Source organism: Anomaloglossus baeobatrachus, chromosome 2 (genome assembly GCF_048569485.1).
Source record: "Anomaloglossus baeobatrachus isolate aAnoBae1 chromosome 2, aAnoBae1.hap1, whole genome shotgun sequence".
NCBI lineage: Eukaryota > Metazoa > Chordata > Amphibia > Anura > Aromobatidae > Anomaloglossus > Anomaloglossus baeobatrachus.
This window is the reverse complement of record NC_134354.1, coordinates 536,291,543-536,306,455: the sequence shown is the minus strand read 5'-3', so window position 1 is coordinate 536,306,455 and position 14,913 is coordinate 536,291,543. Positions and strand designations below refer to the sequence as shown.

General features: G+C 46.4%; 2 protein-coding genes across 2 annotated transcripts in view; one reads left to right on the top strand and one right to left on the bottom strand.

Moving 5' to 3' along the window:
• Nucleotides 1–6,879: 6,879 nt before the first annotated feature.
• On the bottom strand, nt 6,880–13,438 carry MRPL43 (mitochondrial ribosomal protein L43). Its single transcript, XM_075336633.1, has 3 exons — nt 13,218–13,438; nt 12,444–12,550; nt 6,880–7,223 (listed from the first exon to the last, which is right to left on the bottom strand). The coding sequence occupies exons 1-3, from the start codon at nt 13,346–13,348 to the stop codon at nt 6,994–6,996; spliced, it is 468 nt and encodes a 155-aa protein (XP_075192748.1). The 5' UTR covers nt 13,349–13,438; the 3' UTR covers nt 6,880–6,993.
• Nucleotides 13,427–14,913, top strand: part of GTPBP6 (GTP binding protein 6 (putative)) — an 82,486-nt gene continuing 80,999 nt past the window's right edge. Inside the window, exon 1 of the mRNA XM_075336632.1 lies at nt 13,427–13,853. Within this exon, the coding sequence (XP_075192747.1) occupies nt 13,505–13,853 (349 nt within the window). The 5' untranslated portion in view covers nt 13,427–13,504. The remainder of the gene's footprint in view (nt 13,854–14,913) is intronic.

The window sequence follows — 14,913 nt, the reverse complement described above, 5'->3', positions numbered from 1 at the left end:
TCTAAAGTACGCACGTTTCTCCAAGGAGTTTGTCATATCGTTCCTCCTTACAGACGGCCATTGGAACCCTGGGATCTGAACAAGGTTCTCCTTGCTCTTCAAAAGCCGCCTTTCGAGCCCTTGAAAGAGGTTCCCCTTTCTCGGCTTTCACAAAAGGTAGTTTTTCTTGTAGCGGTCACATCTCTTCGAAGAGTGTCCGAGCTGGCGGCGTTATCTTGCAAATCTCCCTTCCTGGTGTTTCACCAAGACAAGGTAGTACTGCGTCCAATTCCAGAGTTTTCTCCCAAGGTGGTTTCTTCCTTTCATCTCAATCAGGATATCACCTTGCCATCTTTGTGTCCGCATCCAGTTCACCAATTTGAAAAGGGTTTACATCTGTTGGACCTGGTGAGAGCACTCAGGATTTACATTTCTCGCACGGCGCCTCTACGCCGTTCGGATGCGCTCTTTGTCCTAGTCGCTGGTCAGCATAAGGGATCGCAAGCTTCCAAATCCACCCTGGCGCGGTGGATCAAGGAACCAATTCTTCACACATACCGTTCTGCTGGGCTTCAGATTCCATCTGGACTGAAGGCCCATTCTACCAGAGCCGTTGGTGCGTCCTGGGCGTTGAGGCATCAGGCTACGGCTCAGCAAGTGTGCCAGGCGGCTACCTGGTCGAGTCTGCACACGTTTACCAAACACTATCAAGTGCATACCTACGCTTCGGCAGACGCCAGCCTAGGTAGACGGGTCCTCCAGGCGGCGGTGGCCCACCTGTAGGAAGAGGCTGTATGACAGCCCGTTCATGTGGTATCTTTTTACCCACCCAGGGACTGCTTTTGGACGTCCCACTGTCTGGGTCTCCCAATTAGGAGCGAAAAAGAAGAAGGGAATTTTGTTTACTTACCGTAAATTCCTTTTCTTCTAGCTCCAATTGGGAGACCCAGCACCCGCCCTATTTGTTTTTAGGGTTTCGTTTTTTTTCGGGTGCACATGTTGTTCACGTTGTTTCTTAAGTTCTCCGATCTAGTTATCGGATTGAATTTGTTTTTGAAACTGTTATTGGCTTTCCTCCTTCTTGCTTTGGTACTAAAACTGAGGAATCCGTACTCCTACGGGAGGGTGTATAGCCAGAAGGGGAGGGGCCTTACACTTTTAAGTGTAGTTCTTTGTGCGGCCTCCAGAGGCAGTAGCTATACACCCACTGTCTGGGTCTCCCAATTGGAGCTAGAAGAAAAGGAATTTACGGTAAGTAAACAAAATTCCCTTCATTTTAATTGTCGGACTGTGTGTGTAAAGGGACATATTATTCCATTATTTTGATGTCAGAAAAGCATGCGTTTATGTAGTCCAAAATGCATTGTTTCTGCAGCTAAAAAGCAGGTAAAATGCTGGATTTTTTTATGTTTGTTGCGTTTTGTCATTTCTCATTGACTTCAATGTTAGCAAAACGCAGCCCAAATGGCAAAAACAATTGACATGCTGCTTCTTTGAACGCATGGCTTTTGCCACAAATTATGCAAATTAAACACTGCATTTGGAAACGCAAAGTGCAGACAAGAAATCCATATTTTCCATAGAGTTTGCTGGAAAATCAAAACGCATGCCTTTTGGCATGAAAACGCTGCAGTTCAAAACGGACCTAAAAAGCACCTGAAACGCAGGTGGAAACGGAAAGTGCGGACACAGCCTAAGGCCTGTTTCACACGTCAGTGATTCTGGGACATTTGTGCTTTTTTTTAAACGTACCAGAATCACTGACATACGCAGACCCATTATAATGAATGGGTCTGCTCACACATCAGTGATTTTTCACTGCACGTGTCTCCGTGCAGCGTTCAGGCGTGTCCGTGATTGCCGCACGGAGACATGTCCATTTTTTTCTGGCATCACTGATGTCCCACGGACCACGCAGTGGTGTGGTCCGTGAAACACGTGCCAGAAAAATCGTGCTTTTAAAATAAAAAACATTTATACTCACCCGGCTCCAGCGACGCTCTCTGCAGCCCGTGCAGCTTGCTGCTTCAGAGCCGGCTCATTACTGTCGCGCATATTCATTATGCGCGACACAGCCGACCCGGAAGCAGCTGCTGCGGGGGTCAGCGCCGGCCGGATGCTGCACCGCGGGAGCGATCAGCACCAAGGACAGCGGGAGCGGGCACAGGTGAGTTGATTTCTAAGTGCAATCACGGGCCACGGAGAACGGAGCCCGGATTGCACTTAGACAACCCACGTGTGCCGTAAATCACAGTACACGGAGGGACATGTGCGTGTTTTACACGCCAGTGAAAAACGTCAGTGTTTTTCACTGACGTGTGAAACGGGCCTTAGGCTATGTTCACATTTAGCGCTTTTGTTGCATTTTTATATTAGGCTACAGTATGTTCACACTTAGCGCTTTTGTGGCAGTTTTGTATTAGGCTATGTTCACACTTAGCGCTTTTGTTGCATTTTTTTTCTACAACCAATACTGCTCTCTTGGCAGTAAAAACGATGTGTTCAAAACACCCATTTTCCACTATTTTTGCAGCATTTATCAGGTGCGGATTACATTTGTACTTTATCTACAGAACGCTTACTAAAGTTAGTTTTATTCATCAAGGACGCTGCACACAACGCCGTCGCATTTTTAACTGCATTGTTTTCACTTTCTCATTGCTTTCTATTGGTGAAAAATGTGAAAATAATTGACATGTTGCAGTTTTTTAATTCAGTCAGGAAAAATAATCATGTGGATGAGATTTTTTGAAATCCCAGAGTTTTTGCTTGAACTGTAAAAAGCAGCTTTTACTTTGCATTAAAAAAAATGCTGTAAAAACGCACTGTGTGAATAACGCCTTAGAGGAGTGAGACTTTCTTGCTCTCTTTTCTAATGTATCGCCTGCTTTGTTAGAGCCATCTTCCGCCCTCCTTCAGCAGGCGTTAAAGTGGGGTGGTATGGAGATTTTTTTAAATTTTGGATATATTACAATATCATTTCATTGAAAACGATATCAAATTGGTAAGATATCACTGAAAAGGCCATGTCTGCTACTATAAGGCTATGTTCGCACGTTGCGTTTTTTTCCACGTTTCTGCATCGTTTTTAGCTGCAGCGTTTTTGTGCCAAAACGCATGCGTTTTTGTTTTCCAGCAAAGTCTATGGAAAAAGCAGAAATCCTGTCTGCACTTTGCTTTTTTTTCAGCAGCGTTTAATTTGCATATTTGTGGTCAAAAACCATGCTGAAAAAGAAGCAGCATGTCAGTTGTTTTTGCCATTTCTGCAGCGTTTCATTAACATTGGAGTCAATGAGAAATGGCAAAAAGCAATCAAAATCACAATTCCTGCGTTTTTCATGCTTTTTACCTGCTTTTCCACTGCGTTTTTGGCTCCAAAAACGCATGCTTTTCTGGCCAAAAATTAATGGGTTCTAATGTTCCTTTACACACACACAATAACCGAAAATTTAAATGCTAAAAAATAATAAACTTTACCTATTTTTCTGTTATAATGTGCATAACCGCTATTATTTCATTATAATTGATATTTTCCATATAGTTTTATTAAAAGTTAATTTTATCCTTTTTTCTCTCTTTTTTCATTCTTTTTGACTAGTCCAACTTTATTTCTCAGTGTCTTGATCTACAAAATGCATCTGCAGAAACGCAGGTGAAAACGCAGGTAAAAAGCGCTAAAAACGCACTAAAAACGCAGTAAAAACGCATGCGTTTTTAGCGCTAAAAAATGGTCAAAGACCATTTGGTCAAAAACCAAGGGAAGGAAAACGTGCAGAATAAACTGCAGGTACTCCGACGCAACGTGCGCACATAGCCTAAGGGCAGGATTAGGCACCACCAATAATACATGAGCTGATCAAGGCACACCAATAGGTCCCTATACAGCAGGATGCTAGGCACCGCTGCCATTGCTGTAGCCAGCATGATGTTGGACAGAGAATTGCATTTATTCAACAATGGATGGATCGGTATTAAAAATATCAAATCAGGGTTTTGAATAATCTTGTTTTTAGCAGGATTGCTACGAAGTGAGCGGATAACAAGGTACTAATGGTCCCATAGCTGCCGTCACTAATCCAGATACGAATGTTGCTCCTAATTCAGTATTAACAACAAGAAAATATGCTCCGCACACAGGTCACTGCCGCCGGATATCACGGCCGCCTCCACTGCAGCGGCTAAAGCGGCTGTTACCAGCTTTCACAATATCAACTTGATGAGGCTCTTGTACTTACTTTGAAATGTCTTGTCAGAATAACTGGATACTTTTTTTGTAACTGTTCACCCGCTATCACACTGGGCATTTTATGGATCTGTTTTATAGTTGGGATCAGTGATGTACAATGCAGAATTATATTGTGGGACCGTGCAGTAATTCATTTGTAAATCTGCCTGACAAAGGAGCGTTTGTGCTATGAAAAATTTGCAAAAATAATTTTTCTGGATAACTAATAAAGGTATCACTTCTAGAAGACTTTTGTCATTAAAATATTTACATCGATAGTTTGGATCAGAAAAGTTGCACATATAAGTAAGTACACCAGCCTCATCACATCTAAGATATCAACTTCATAATGTATGAAGTTTGCCGTTCAAATCTGGTGACAGATCTGCTCTAAAGAGTTTTGCTCAGGATCCTACTTCAGAAATGTATAGTTATAGCTCCAGTCTCCAAGCTGGTGGGCGCTGTGCCCATGAATGATTCGGCAGTTCTGGCCTGTGACATTGTTTACTGCTGGCCCAACCAATGCATTCTCTCATGCTGCAGACACAGCTTTAGGCCTGCGACACACATCCGTGCCGCCGGCACGTGTTTGTCATTTTTTACACGTACCGGCGGCACGGAGACACGTTAAGCAATGCTCCCCTATGGTAGCGGGGCACACACACGTAAAACCACACGGAACATGTGTCCGTGTGCGTTTGTGCGTTTTTCAAAGCGCTGACATGTCAGTGTTCACTCCGGCAGCACGGGTGTCACACGGCCCGCACCCGTACCACACAGGTGTAGTGTGGATGCGGTTCCGTGTGACACGCGCCGGAGAAATCACACGTGTCAGTGAAATAAAAACAAAACATTAACTCACCTTCTCCAGCCCTCCTGTCTCTGCCGCTGCGGCCTCTTGCTGCCGACCGCCACTCATTATTCTCATTTAATATTCACTTCACTGCCTGGAAGCAGCAGCAGCGGGGAGTCGGCAGGGCTGGAGACCGAAGATCAGCACCACGGACAGCAGGAAGGACCACGTGAGTATGTAAATTACCGGTTCTACGTGTGCTATCGCGGATAGCACACGTAGAACACACGTGGCCCGCAGGTACCAGAGACACGTACTTACCTGCACGCAACACGCAGGGGAAATACGTGTCTCTCGGCACGTGCGTGAATTTCACGTGAGTGTGGCAGAGGCCTAACCTCTGCAGTATCAGAGGAATGTAGGAGGATTGAAGCTGGATCCAACTAGATGTAAAAGAAAGCGCTTCCAAGAGTGAGATCCTTGCCCAGGAAACCGACCACCTATAATAGACTGCAGAAGTGGCCGGTAACCTAGACAACAAGCAGTACACTATGGAACCAAAAATCCCTCAGTTCTGGAGAGGAAGGAGGATCTTTAATAAAAGGGTTTTTTCCCCTTTTGCAATTTTACACATTTTTTCCTAACGAGAAAACCCCTTTATTAGATATACTACATTGTACAGCAACGTGTGTGTGTGTGATTGATATATAGACACACACACACACACACACACACATTTTCCCTTAGGTGTATCAGGGACATGCAACTATATATCATATACCCATATATTTCCCTATTTGGTTAAACTCTGAACCTGCAAAATGAGCTCAGCTATTCAGCAACGAGTGAAGCCGATCATACTGCACAGGCAAAAACTGCAAAGATCAGCAGTGTCACCGGCCAGACGTGGATGTTCAGCAACATCGGGAGATTTCTTTAATGTTTCAATAGCAGCGGTGGAAGACAAAATAAGGCAACAGTATTTTATAGCAATTTTTTTTTTTTGCTTGTACAAAAATCGCACAAATGTTTCCTGATGTGCCAAAAGAGAGCGGCCATAAAAAAATAAAGATTAAGTATTCTATGGTAGTGGCCAAAGGGTATAGAGATCTCACATTATACGCCTAATAAATGTGAGGCCAGGCTGCCTTATAGACTTGGCACAGAGGTACACCCTCAAACTGAAAACGATAGGCACACATAGAAAAAAAAAAACAACCCAAAACCCATTATGGCAGATATACTAATCCTGGTTTAACACTAGAACTTCTGGACTCGTGACACCTATATAGAAATACATGATGCTTATTACTAGTGATGGGTGAGCACTAAAATGCTCGTTACTCGATTCGAGCTGGTCAGACTCTCAGATGACCTCGACGCGAGTAACTAGCATTATAGAAAGTCAATGATTGGCCCGTTCAGGTCTCTGCCCACATACAGCCATCCAGTAACAGAGCATTGCCGGTTGGACGGAGGGTAATTTTTTAGTCACATGACATTCAAGAACGTTGTTTTATCCCCCGGTATAACCAGAGACTACGACGGCTCTCCCTCAGTGCCTGCACACATCATGCAGTGAAGCAAGCCTGTGCATTGTGATTATTTTACAGACGAAATATCAGAGCACCCGCAATACTTGATGGAATAACAAGTAATGCCGAGCACGTTAACTCATTACGTTCACCCATTACTATTTATTCCCCTTGTTCTATTACTAACAGATGCACACTCAGAGCCTATATCAGGTGGCAGGGAACAGATAGCTGACAGACAAATTAGCGCTCAGCTCACTGCGGTCTCTTAAAGCAAAAACATTGTTTACTTTTACATGGAGGTTTTATACCTTCAGGAGTAGCAAATTAATATTAAAAACTAAAGAAACATTTATCAAAATTAATTTTATTCAGACGTTTTCCATCCACTAGGCAGTTCATCCAAAAAACTCCCAGTCTGGTAATGAATCCTCTCAGTTTAGCGCACCATTTTCTGTATGTTAGTGAGAGTCTGTCTGTTCACTGACGGCATCAAAAGACCGGAGGTTTATAGAGGTCGGCTTGTTGGTAAAAGGGTGCCACTGTCCCTGAATGCTGGGGTTGTCTGTGTGGTAAGGCTTGCGGATACGGATGATATCCAAACCCGACTGGTTGGCCATTTTCTGTATGAGCTGTGCTATTTCCTCAGCAGTCTTGCTGTTGATGGCTTCTTCTCTGATGCTTCCATTCACTGGAGACACAAGACAGAAAAATAGTAAGTGAGATATTACAAATTAGTATAGACATTGATATAGACCAGGGGTCTCAAACACGCGGCCCGTGGGCCGCATGCGGCCCTTTAGGTGGCTTCTTGCGGCCCGCAGGCCCGTGGACCTGGTAAAGATGGCGACCGGTGCAGGGGCCGCAGCTGCCAGTTATTTATTTCAGCCTACAGTTTTGTCTTTGCCGCGCACAGTGAAGTTCTCGCTGCAGAACGCAATAACAGCCGCCTGCCAATCAGAGGCAAGCACCTGCTGCATATGACCTCAGATGATTGCCTGTGATTGGCCAGTGGCTGTTGTGCAGTGAGAACTGCTCTGCACGCGCCTGCCGAAAGTTCAGCGATGACAGCAGCTGTGATCATTACCGGGTCCACGTGCCTGCGTGCCGCTGACAGCAGGTGAGAAGAATGTTTTCGTGTGTGTGGCGTTCTGTGTTGCTGGCTGAGGCTGCACTGTGTGTGTGGCATGCAGTGTGTGTGTGTGGTTCTGTCTCTGGCTGAGGCTGCAGTGTGTGTGTGTGTGTGTGTGTGTGTGTGTGTGTGTGTGTGTGTGTGTGGTAGCGGAGGCTTCACCGAGTCCACGTGCCTGCATGCTGCTGACAGCAGGTGAGAAGAATGTTTTCGTGTGTGTGTGTGGTGTGTGTGTGTTTCTGTTGCTGGCTGAGGCTGCACAGAGTGTGTGTGTGTTAGCTGAGGCTGCACAGGGTGGGCGGGGTGTGTGTGTTAGCTGAGGCTGCACAGGGTGGGTGGGGGGGGGTGTTAGCTGAGGCTGCACAGGGTGGGTGGGGGGGGGTGTTAGCGGAGGCTGCACAGGGTGGGTGGGTGGGGGTGTGTGTTAGCTGAGGCTGCACGGGGGGGGGTGTTAGCTGAGGCTGCACAGGGTGGGGGGGGTGTGTTAGCTGAGGCTGCACAGGGTGGGGGGTGTGTGTGTGTTAGCTGAGGCTGCACAGGGTGGGGGGGGGTGAGCTGAGGCTGCACAGGGTGGGGGGTGTGTGTGTGTGTTAGCTGAGGCTGCACAGGGTGGGGGGGGGAGTGTGTGAGCTGAGGCTGCACAGGGTGGGGGGGGTGTGTGTGTGAGCTGAGGCTGCACAGGGTGGGGGTGTGTGTGTGTGTGTGTGAACTGAGGCTGCACAGGGTGGGGGGTGTGTGTGTGTGTGAGCTGAGGCTGCACAGGGTGGGGGGGTGTGTGTGTGTGTTAGCTGTGGCACATTGCTACAAGGGGACAAGGATGCATACATTTTTACAGAATGGGAAACAAGAGGGGGCACATTACTACAAGATGTTGGCCAAAATTACTATGCGGTGGTTATTGTAAACCTGTATTACTTACAAAAAGGGGAAAAAATGTAAAAAAAAAAAAAAGTGTGTATGTATGTATGTATGTATGTATGTATGTATGTATGTATGTATGTATGTGTAATATATATATATATATATATATATATATATATATATATATATATATATATATATATATATATATATATATATATATATATACATACACACACACATATACACACACACTACACATTTGTTATAATGGACAAATGAAAAATGTTCAATAACAGTGATTCAAGGGTGTATAGAAAGAAAAAATGGTACCACTACCAATGTCACTTTGTCCTGAAAGGAATGCAGCCCCTCAAATTATTTTTTTCCTGTGTGCGGCCCATACACCCAGCCGAGTTTGAGACCCCTGATATAGACAATCATTCTTCTAAAGATACATGCTAATACACTGTATGGTATCACATCAATTCCCTTGAAAGGTGATTTATTTGTACCTTAGAAGCAATGTTCATTATTATGTGAACAGAATATACCAGAGGGTTACGGCACGGACAATGAGCAGTTTCATATATTGTTTTTTTCTTTTGTTGATTAGCTTTGTTTTAGTTTTCCTCTATTTTTCCCTCTGCTCCAATACAATCTTTCTCCCGACCCCCATACACAAGACCAAGTATTCCTGTGGTCTTAAAGAGCGGCTGCCAAAATCAGCTCATCTCCAAGGCAGACAATAGGACAGGAGGATAGGCATATTGAATTCCAGCTGCCTGATCCCCACATCTCCCAACATAAGCTGTCGGGGTGCAGTCAGAAAGCCCCCATAAGCATTAGTGGGGAGACCGATCCACTCAGCTTTGGAGGAACGGGCCAACTTTAGTGTATGGAGGCATTTATCTCCTCAAGTAGGTGGTCTGAAATACAGCTAAATATGGACCACAAGAAACACCCCTTATAATAAAAATCACACTGCAGTGTGTCCTTACGGTGTTCACTGACAATCATGCTTAAGCAGATCAGTAACATTGATTTGCAGATGAAATGATAATGCAGAAGGAGGAGAGAGTCATTTTCAATTACCATAAAAACACCATCCGTGAATAACATGGATTATCTGGGGTCAATGGCAGCTTTCAGATTTACACAGTAAGAGAACAGTCAGTTGTTGAACCTGGATGCAGAAATAGCAGAAAAGCATAAAGATCTGCAACTTTGATATGGACCAAATTGTGATGGCTAAAAGGACAAAAGAGCCAAATACACAGACTAAAGTCAGCTGAACCCGCTGATATCGAAAGGTTAAGCCAGCCACCTAATGTTTATGGGAGCGCCGGCTAACTGATGATCGGGAGAGATGCTGATCGGATATGTCCAATTTATTACTGCCAATTACAATGTTCTCCCTGACATAAGCGGTCAACAAACGTGTGAGTTGGTGGTCTTCGGATAGCGAACACAGCAGCGCTCAGCTTAGCGGGCACTCCTGTGTATGGGAAAGTAGGCCTAGATGACTGCTGGCCAAACAATCGGTCCAAAGCATTGTATGGCCGACAGCCATCGAATATATATGACCAGCCTATGTGAGTGCATTACCAAAACTGATAGATCTTGTGGGGTGTTCCCGGTATGCAATAGTTAATACCTACTTACACAGGTCCAAGGTCACTTGATGGACCAATGATAAGAAGTGCACTGGGTAGCAAAGGCTAGGTCATCTAGTTTGACCCTATTTGTAGCACAAATTCCTGAAACAGGTAATTCTGGATATGATAGAAAGGACACAACACACGGCTTGCTGCATATGAGATGCATAGCCACAGACTGGGCAATATTCCAATGCTGACCCTACAAACCTAAAGATGTCTAGAATGAGCCCATGAGCATTAAAATTAGACCACGTATAAATGGTGGTCACCTCTGATAAACCTAGTTTTCTTTAAATCATGTGGATGACCAGGTGCAAGTGCGTCCCTTATCTGGGGGAGAGAAGGCACCAGGATGCATTATAAAAATAAGGCAGGGTGGCAGAGGAAGTGTCTCCGCTGTGTCCTACTGGGTACTGGCTAGTGATGTGTCGGTCGTGAACGATCCGACACAAAGATCCGGCTCCCTGCTGTGACCGATAGGAGCCGGATCACCAGTGAGAGCCACTAAAATCTCTAAATGGCTCTTTTCGCCGCTGAATCCCCGCCCACCCGCGGCTAAACTCCGCCTACTCAAAAATCTAATTGAACATTTGTAAGTGGGTGGGGTTTAGTCGTGGCTCTTTTTGGTGAGCAGAGCCATGAGAACCGGATCACCAAAAAGAGCCGGACTGTCCATCACTAGTACTGGCATTCATGTGAATTTTATGTGAACATGTATCAACCACCCAAACATTGTCAAAGACCAAGTACAACTCTCGATGGCAATACCGTGTTTTTCCAAAAATAAGACCTCCCCCAAAAATAAGCCCTAGCAGGGATTTTCAGCATTTTCGGAGAAAGGCTTAAATATAAGCCCTCCCCCGAAAATAAGCCCTAGTCGCGGATCAATAATGAAGTGTCCGTGCAGCTAAAAAAGTTACAGATACTGCAGGACACTTCATTATAGACAGCGGCACCCGGCAATTACACTCACCAGACGCCGAGCAGCAGGACCTGCAGTAATCACACACCCGCACACACAATCAGATCACACACACACACAATCAGATCACACACACACAATCAGATCGCACACATAATCAGATCGCATACACAAACATCGGATCGCACGCAAACATCGGATCGTACACACATCGGATCGCATACACACTCACCTCATCCAGCGACACCGATCTCTTCTCGCTGGGAGAATCCTGAGAGGCAGTGCAGTGCAGCGCGACGAACAGGACCTGCGGCCGGACACGTGACTTGCTTCATTCCCTGCTGCCGTAAGTGCTGGATGTGATGTGAGTGTGTGTGTGTGCCTGCGATCGGCTGTGTGTGCCTGCGATCGGCTGTGTGTGCCTGCGATCGGCTGTGTGTGCCTGCGATCGGCTGTGTGTACCCCCAACTGTGTTTCTCCAAGAATAAGACCTCCTCCAAAAATAGTGCTTTTTTTGGGGGGAAAAAAAAATATAAAAGAGTGTCTTATTTTTGGAAAAACACGGTAGTATTCCCTAAAGGCAGTAGCCTCTTCCAGCAGGGTAACGCACCCTGGAACTAATGTTCAGGATTCGTCTGAAGAACATTTCAAGGAGGACTAGTTACCTCCACCTCCCCAGATCGCAGTCCCATTTGGCATCTGTGAGATGTGCTTAAAAAAGGCAAATCAAATTCACATAGGCTCCACTTCACAACTGGCAGAACGTAAAGGATCTGCTGCAGATACAACAGAAACGTCAGAGGATTTGTGGAGTCCATGCCTTGACAAGTCACAGTTGTTTTGGAGCCATGAGAAGGTCCTACACAATGTTAGGCATGTGGGTGGTTATGGCTGATTGGTGTATAGAGGACTGGCAGCCACTTTCTTTTGGCTGCTGACTGCAGATTATCAAGTGTCATCTTAAAACTCAAAAGGTATCACGTACAGTGTCCCAAACTGCCTGATGAATGGGGTATACAGGGTCTTTAGGTGCAGACATTGGTCAGGAAATCACCTACAGACCACAAGTAAAATGAGTAAGCGCTGGCCTATAACACAGGGCCACGGATATGGCCATTTGGTGTAGCCCAACGGACGTGGCTTTTGAGAGAGATAGACAGTAAAGTTAGCGACTAGCAAAATAAAAATTCAGCACTACGAATACATCCTCCACAGACATATGAAGCAAATACAATCTACTTCATAATTGAAAACTAGTCATGAATGTGCCTCATTCACTCAACTAGTCAGCCTTCTAGAAAACAGAATCTACGAGTGTAATCTACTGGTACTTACTATATTCTCCCACCAGTTTGGGTACTCTAAATGGCTTTGGACTGATATACACAACAATACCAGGATTCTGATGGGCGAAGTCAACTACTTTTTCTTCAATAAATTCTCTGAAAAGAAATAAGATGGACACATATGTAATGCTCATTCCCACATATATTTTCATGACAATATTTCAGCCAGACCCCTTACTGCTAATCCATTGAAATGATCCAGTAAACCTGCTCCTGTCACAGCTGACACAGAGGTCTTTAACGTGTTTTTGCACCTATAGATTAGTCTGGGGAGAAAGAATGAAGAGAACACCCTGCCTACAGTGAAGCATGGTGGAGACTTGGTGATGTTCTAGGGCTGCTCTCCTTTTTCTGGCACTGTAAACCTGCAGTGTGTGACGGGTAAGATGGATTAAAGCAATTATCAGGAAATCCTACAAGAAAACATCCTATTAATGGGAAGTCCTGTAGGGCTTGGTTATAGAAGACGTCCTGGAAGATTCTGGAGACACTGCCAGTCACCTGACCTGAACCACTTAGAAAATCTTAGGTGGGATTTCAAGAACGCAGTTGTAGCACGGCAAATCCCAAGAATATTATTCCACTGGAGGCCATGAGGACTGTGCTAAGAAGCCTCAGAAATGCTGGGGTCTATGTACTATGCCTACAGCAGGTTATAACAGCCAGAGGGGCTAGAATAAGTAAGGATCAATAGGAAGCACTAACAAAATATACCAAACAACAGCCAAAGACAAACAGAAGCACAACATGGCGGTGCCCGTACCTGGCTCCCCGGGAGGGCTGTGCGTCCTTGCTGAAGACCAGGGTGATCCTCTTGAGCTGGCACACGTATCTGCCCACGCCATTGTGCAGCACACTCTGCAGGAAGCGGCTGGCGGTGCCCCGAGCTGTCATCCTCCGCTGCCGCTAACCTCCAGCCTCCAAGAGTGACCCGGCGAGACGGCGTGACGTCACTGTCACATGGCCGGGAAGGGGGAGGAGCTCGCTCGGATACGCCCATATGTGCAAGTTTGCTGTTTTCTGAGGTCATGTGACCCGGCATCAGTAAGCATGCTGCTCCCGCGGGCGGTGTGGGGTCTGCTCAGGTGTCACTCCCGCCATGTCACCGCCATGAACGGGGTCTGTGCCGGGCGCCTCCAGCTCCCCAGAGACGTGCCCTATGCGGTGAGGCCGCGGTGCCTGTGGAGCAGTACACCCCACTGCAGTGCCAAGACACCTGGAGGCTGGCATGGAGGAGGCGACGGAGGCTGGAACTCCACGGAGGAGGACACGGACGATGAAGGCGATGAGGATGGGGATCTCTTAGACTCCTATGTCACTCCCCTGCAGGGGGCTCAGAGGATCCTGATAGTGCACCCTGATGTAAAGTGGGGGGCCAAGAAGCCGCGTAACACCACAGGTAATGGGGAGCGCATGGGTAATGGGGCTCCTGGGGCGCAACACAGGTAATGGGGCTCCTGGGGCGCAACACAGGTAATGGGGCTCCTGGGGCGCAACACAGGTAATGGGGCTCCTGGGGCGCAACACAGGTAATGGGGCTCCTGGGGCGCAACACAGGTAATGGGGCTCCTGGGGCGCAACACAGGTAATGGGGCTTGTGAGGCAAATCCCGGGATATGAAGATGAATTATGACTTCCAGTCATAATCGCTCATCACTCCCTGGCAGTGCCCCCCTCCCTTCTTGTTCTCAATGTCCAGCATCTGTGAAGGTGTTACACCTCCATGGCCATCTCCTGTGATATGGAGATGAGATGATGTGGGAACAATGGACACAGGAGGACTCCCTGCCGTGACCCTGTGGTAGGAGCTGCTATCTAATTAGCAAGCTTGGAAGTATCCAGACAGAACGACTCCAGTAAAAAATGGTTCATATCTCGCAAGCCATATTTCCGATAAATATGGCAACCATAAAAATGGTGTCTCCGCATGCGGACGATGCTGGCACACCCTTTTTATGGGAGCGGGAGCTTGGGAAATACCCCAGGCGTGATATCAGCCAATGTGGAACTAGTAGACGAGTCATGAGTCCTCTCATTCTGTAGCTAAATTCATAACTGTCACAATGAGAGCATTGGCGTCCGCCTACGACGCTCCCAGGCAAAGTTATGGCCCATATTCCATGTTGTGGATTGTCCATAACTCCAGCCAGGGGTGGAGCAGTGCTCCCTCTGAGGTCACTAAGGTAGGAGGGGACCTGGATTTGCCCAGGTTGATAACCCTACTTCGGCCATTTTCCAGGGTTCTTTCGCTGGGGGTCACGTGTAGGAAACATCTGTGGGAGTTCCTGGAAACCTGGCCTACAGCGCCCCCCTGTGGCCAGACGCACAAGGTAACTGCGGGAACTGTGTATGCCTGTTTGTAAACCATGCTTTATCTGTAACTGTACTCTGACATATGTATATTCTGTAGATTCCCTATTGTATATATTGTAGTTTCTAGTGTGGCTTTAGGCTGATTA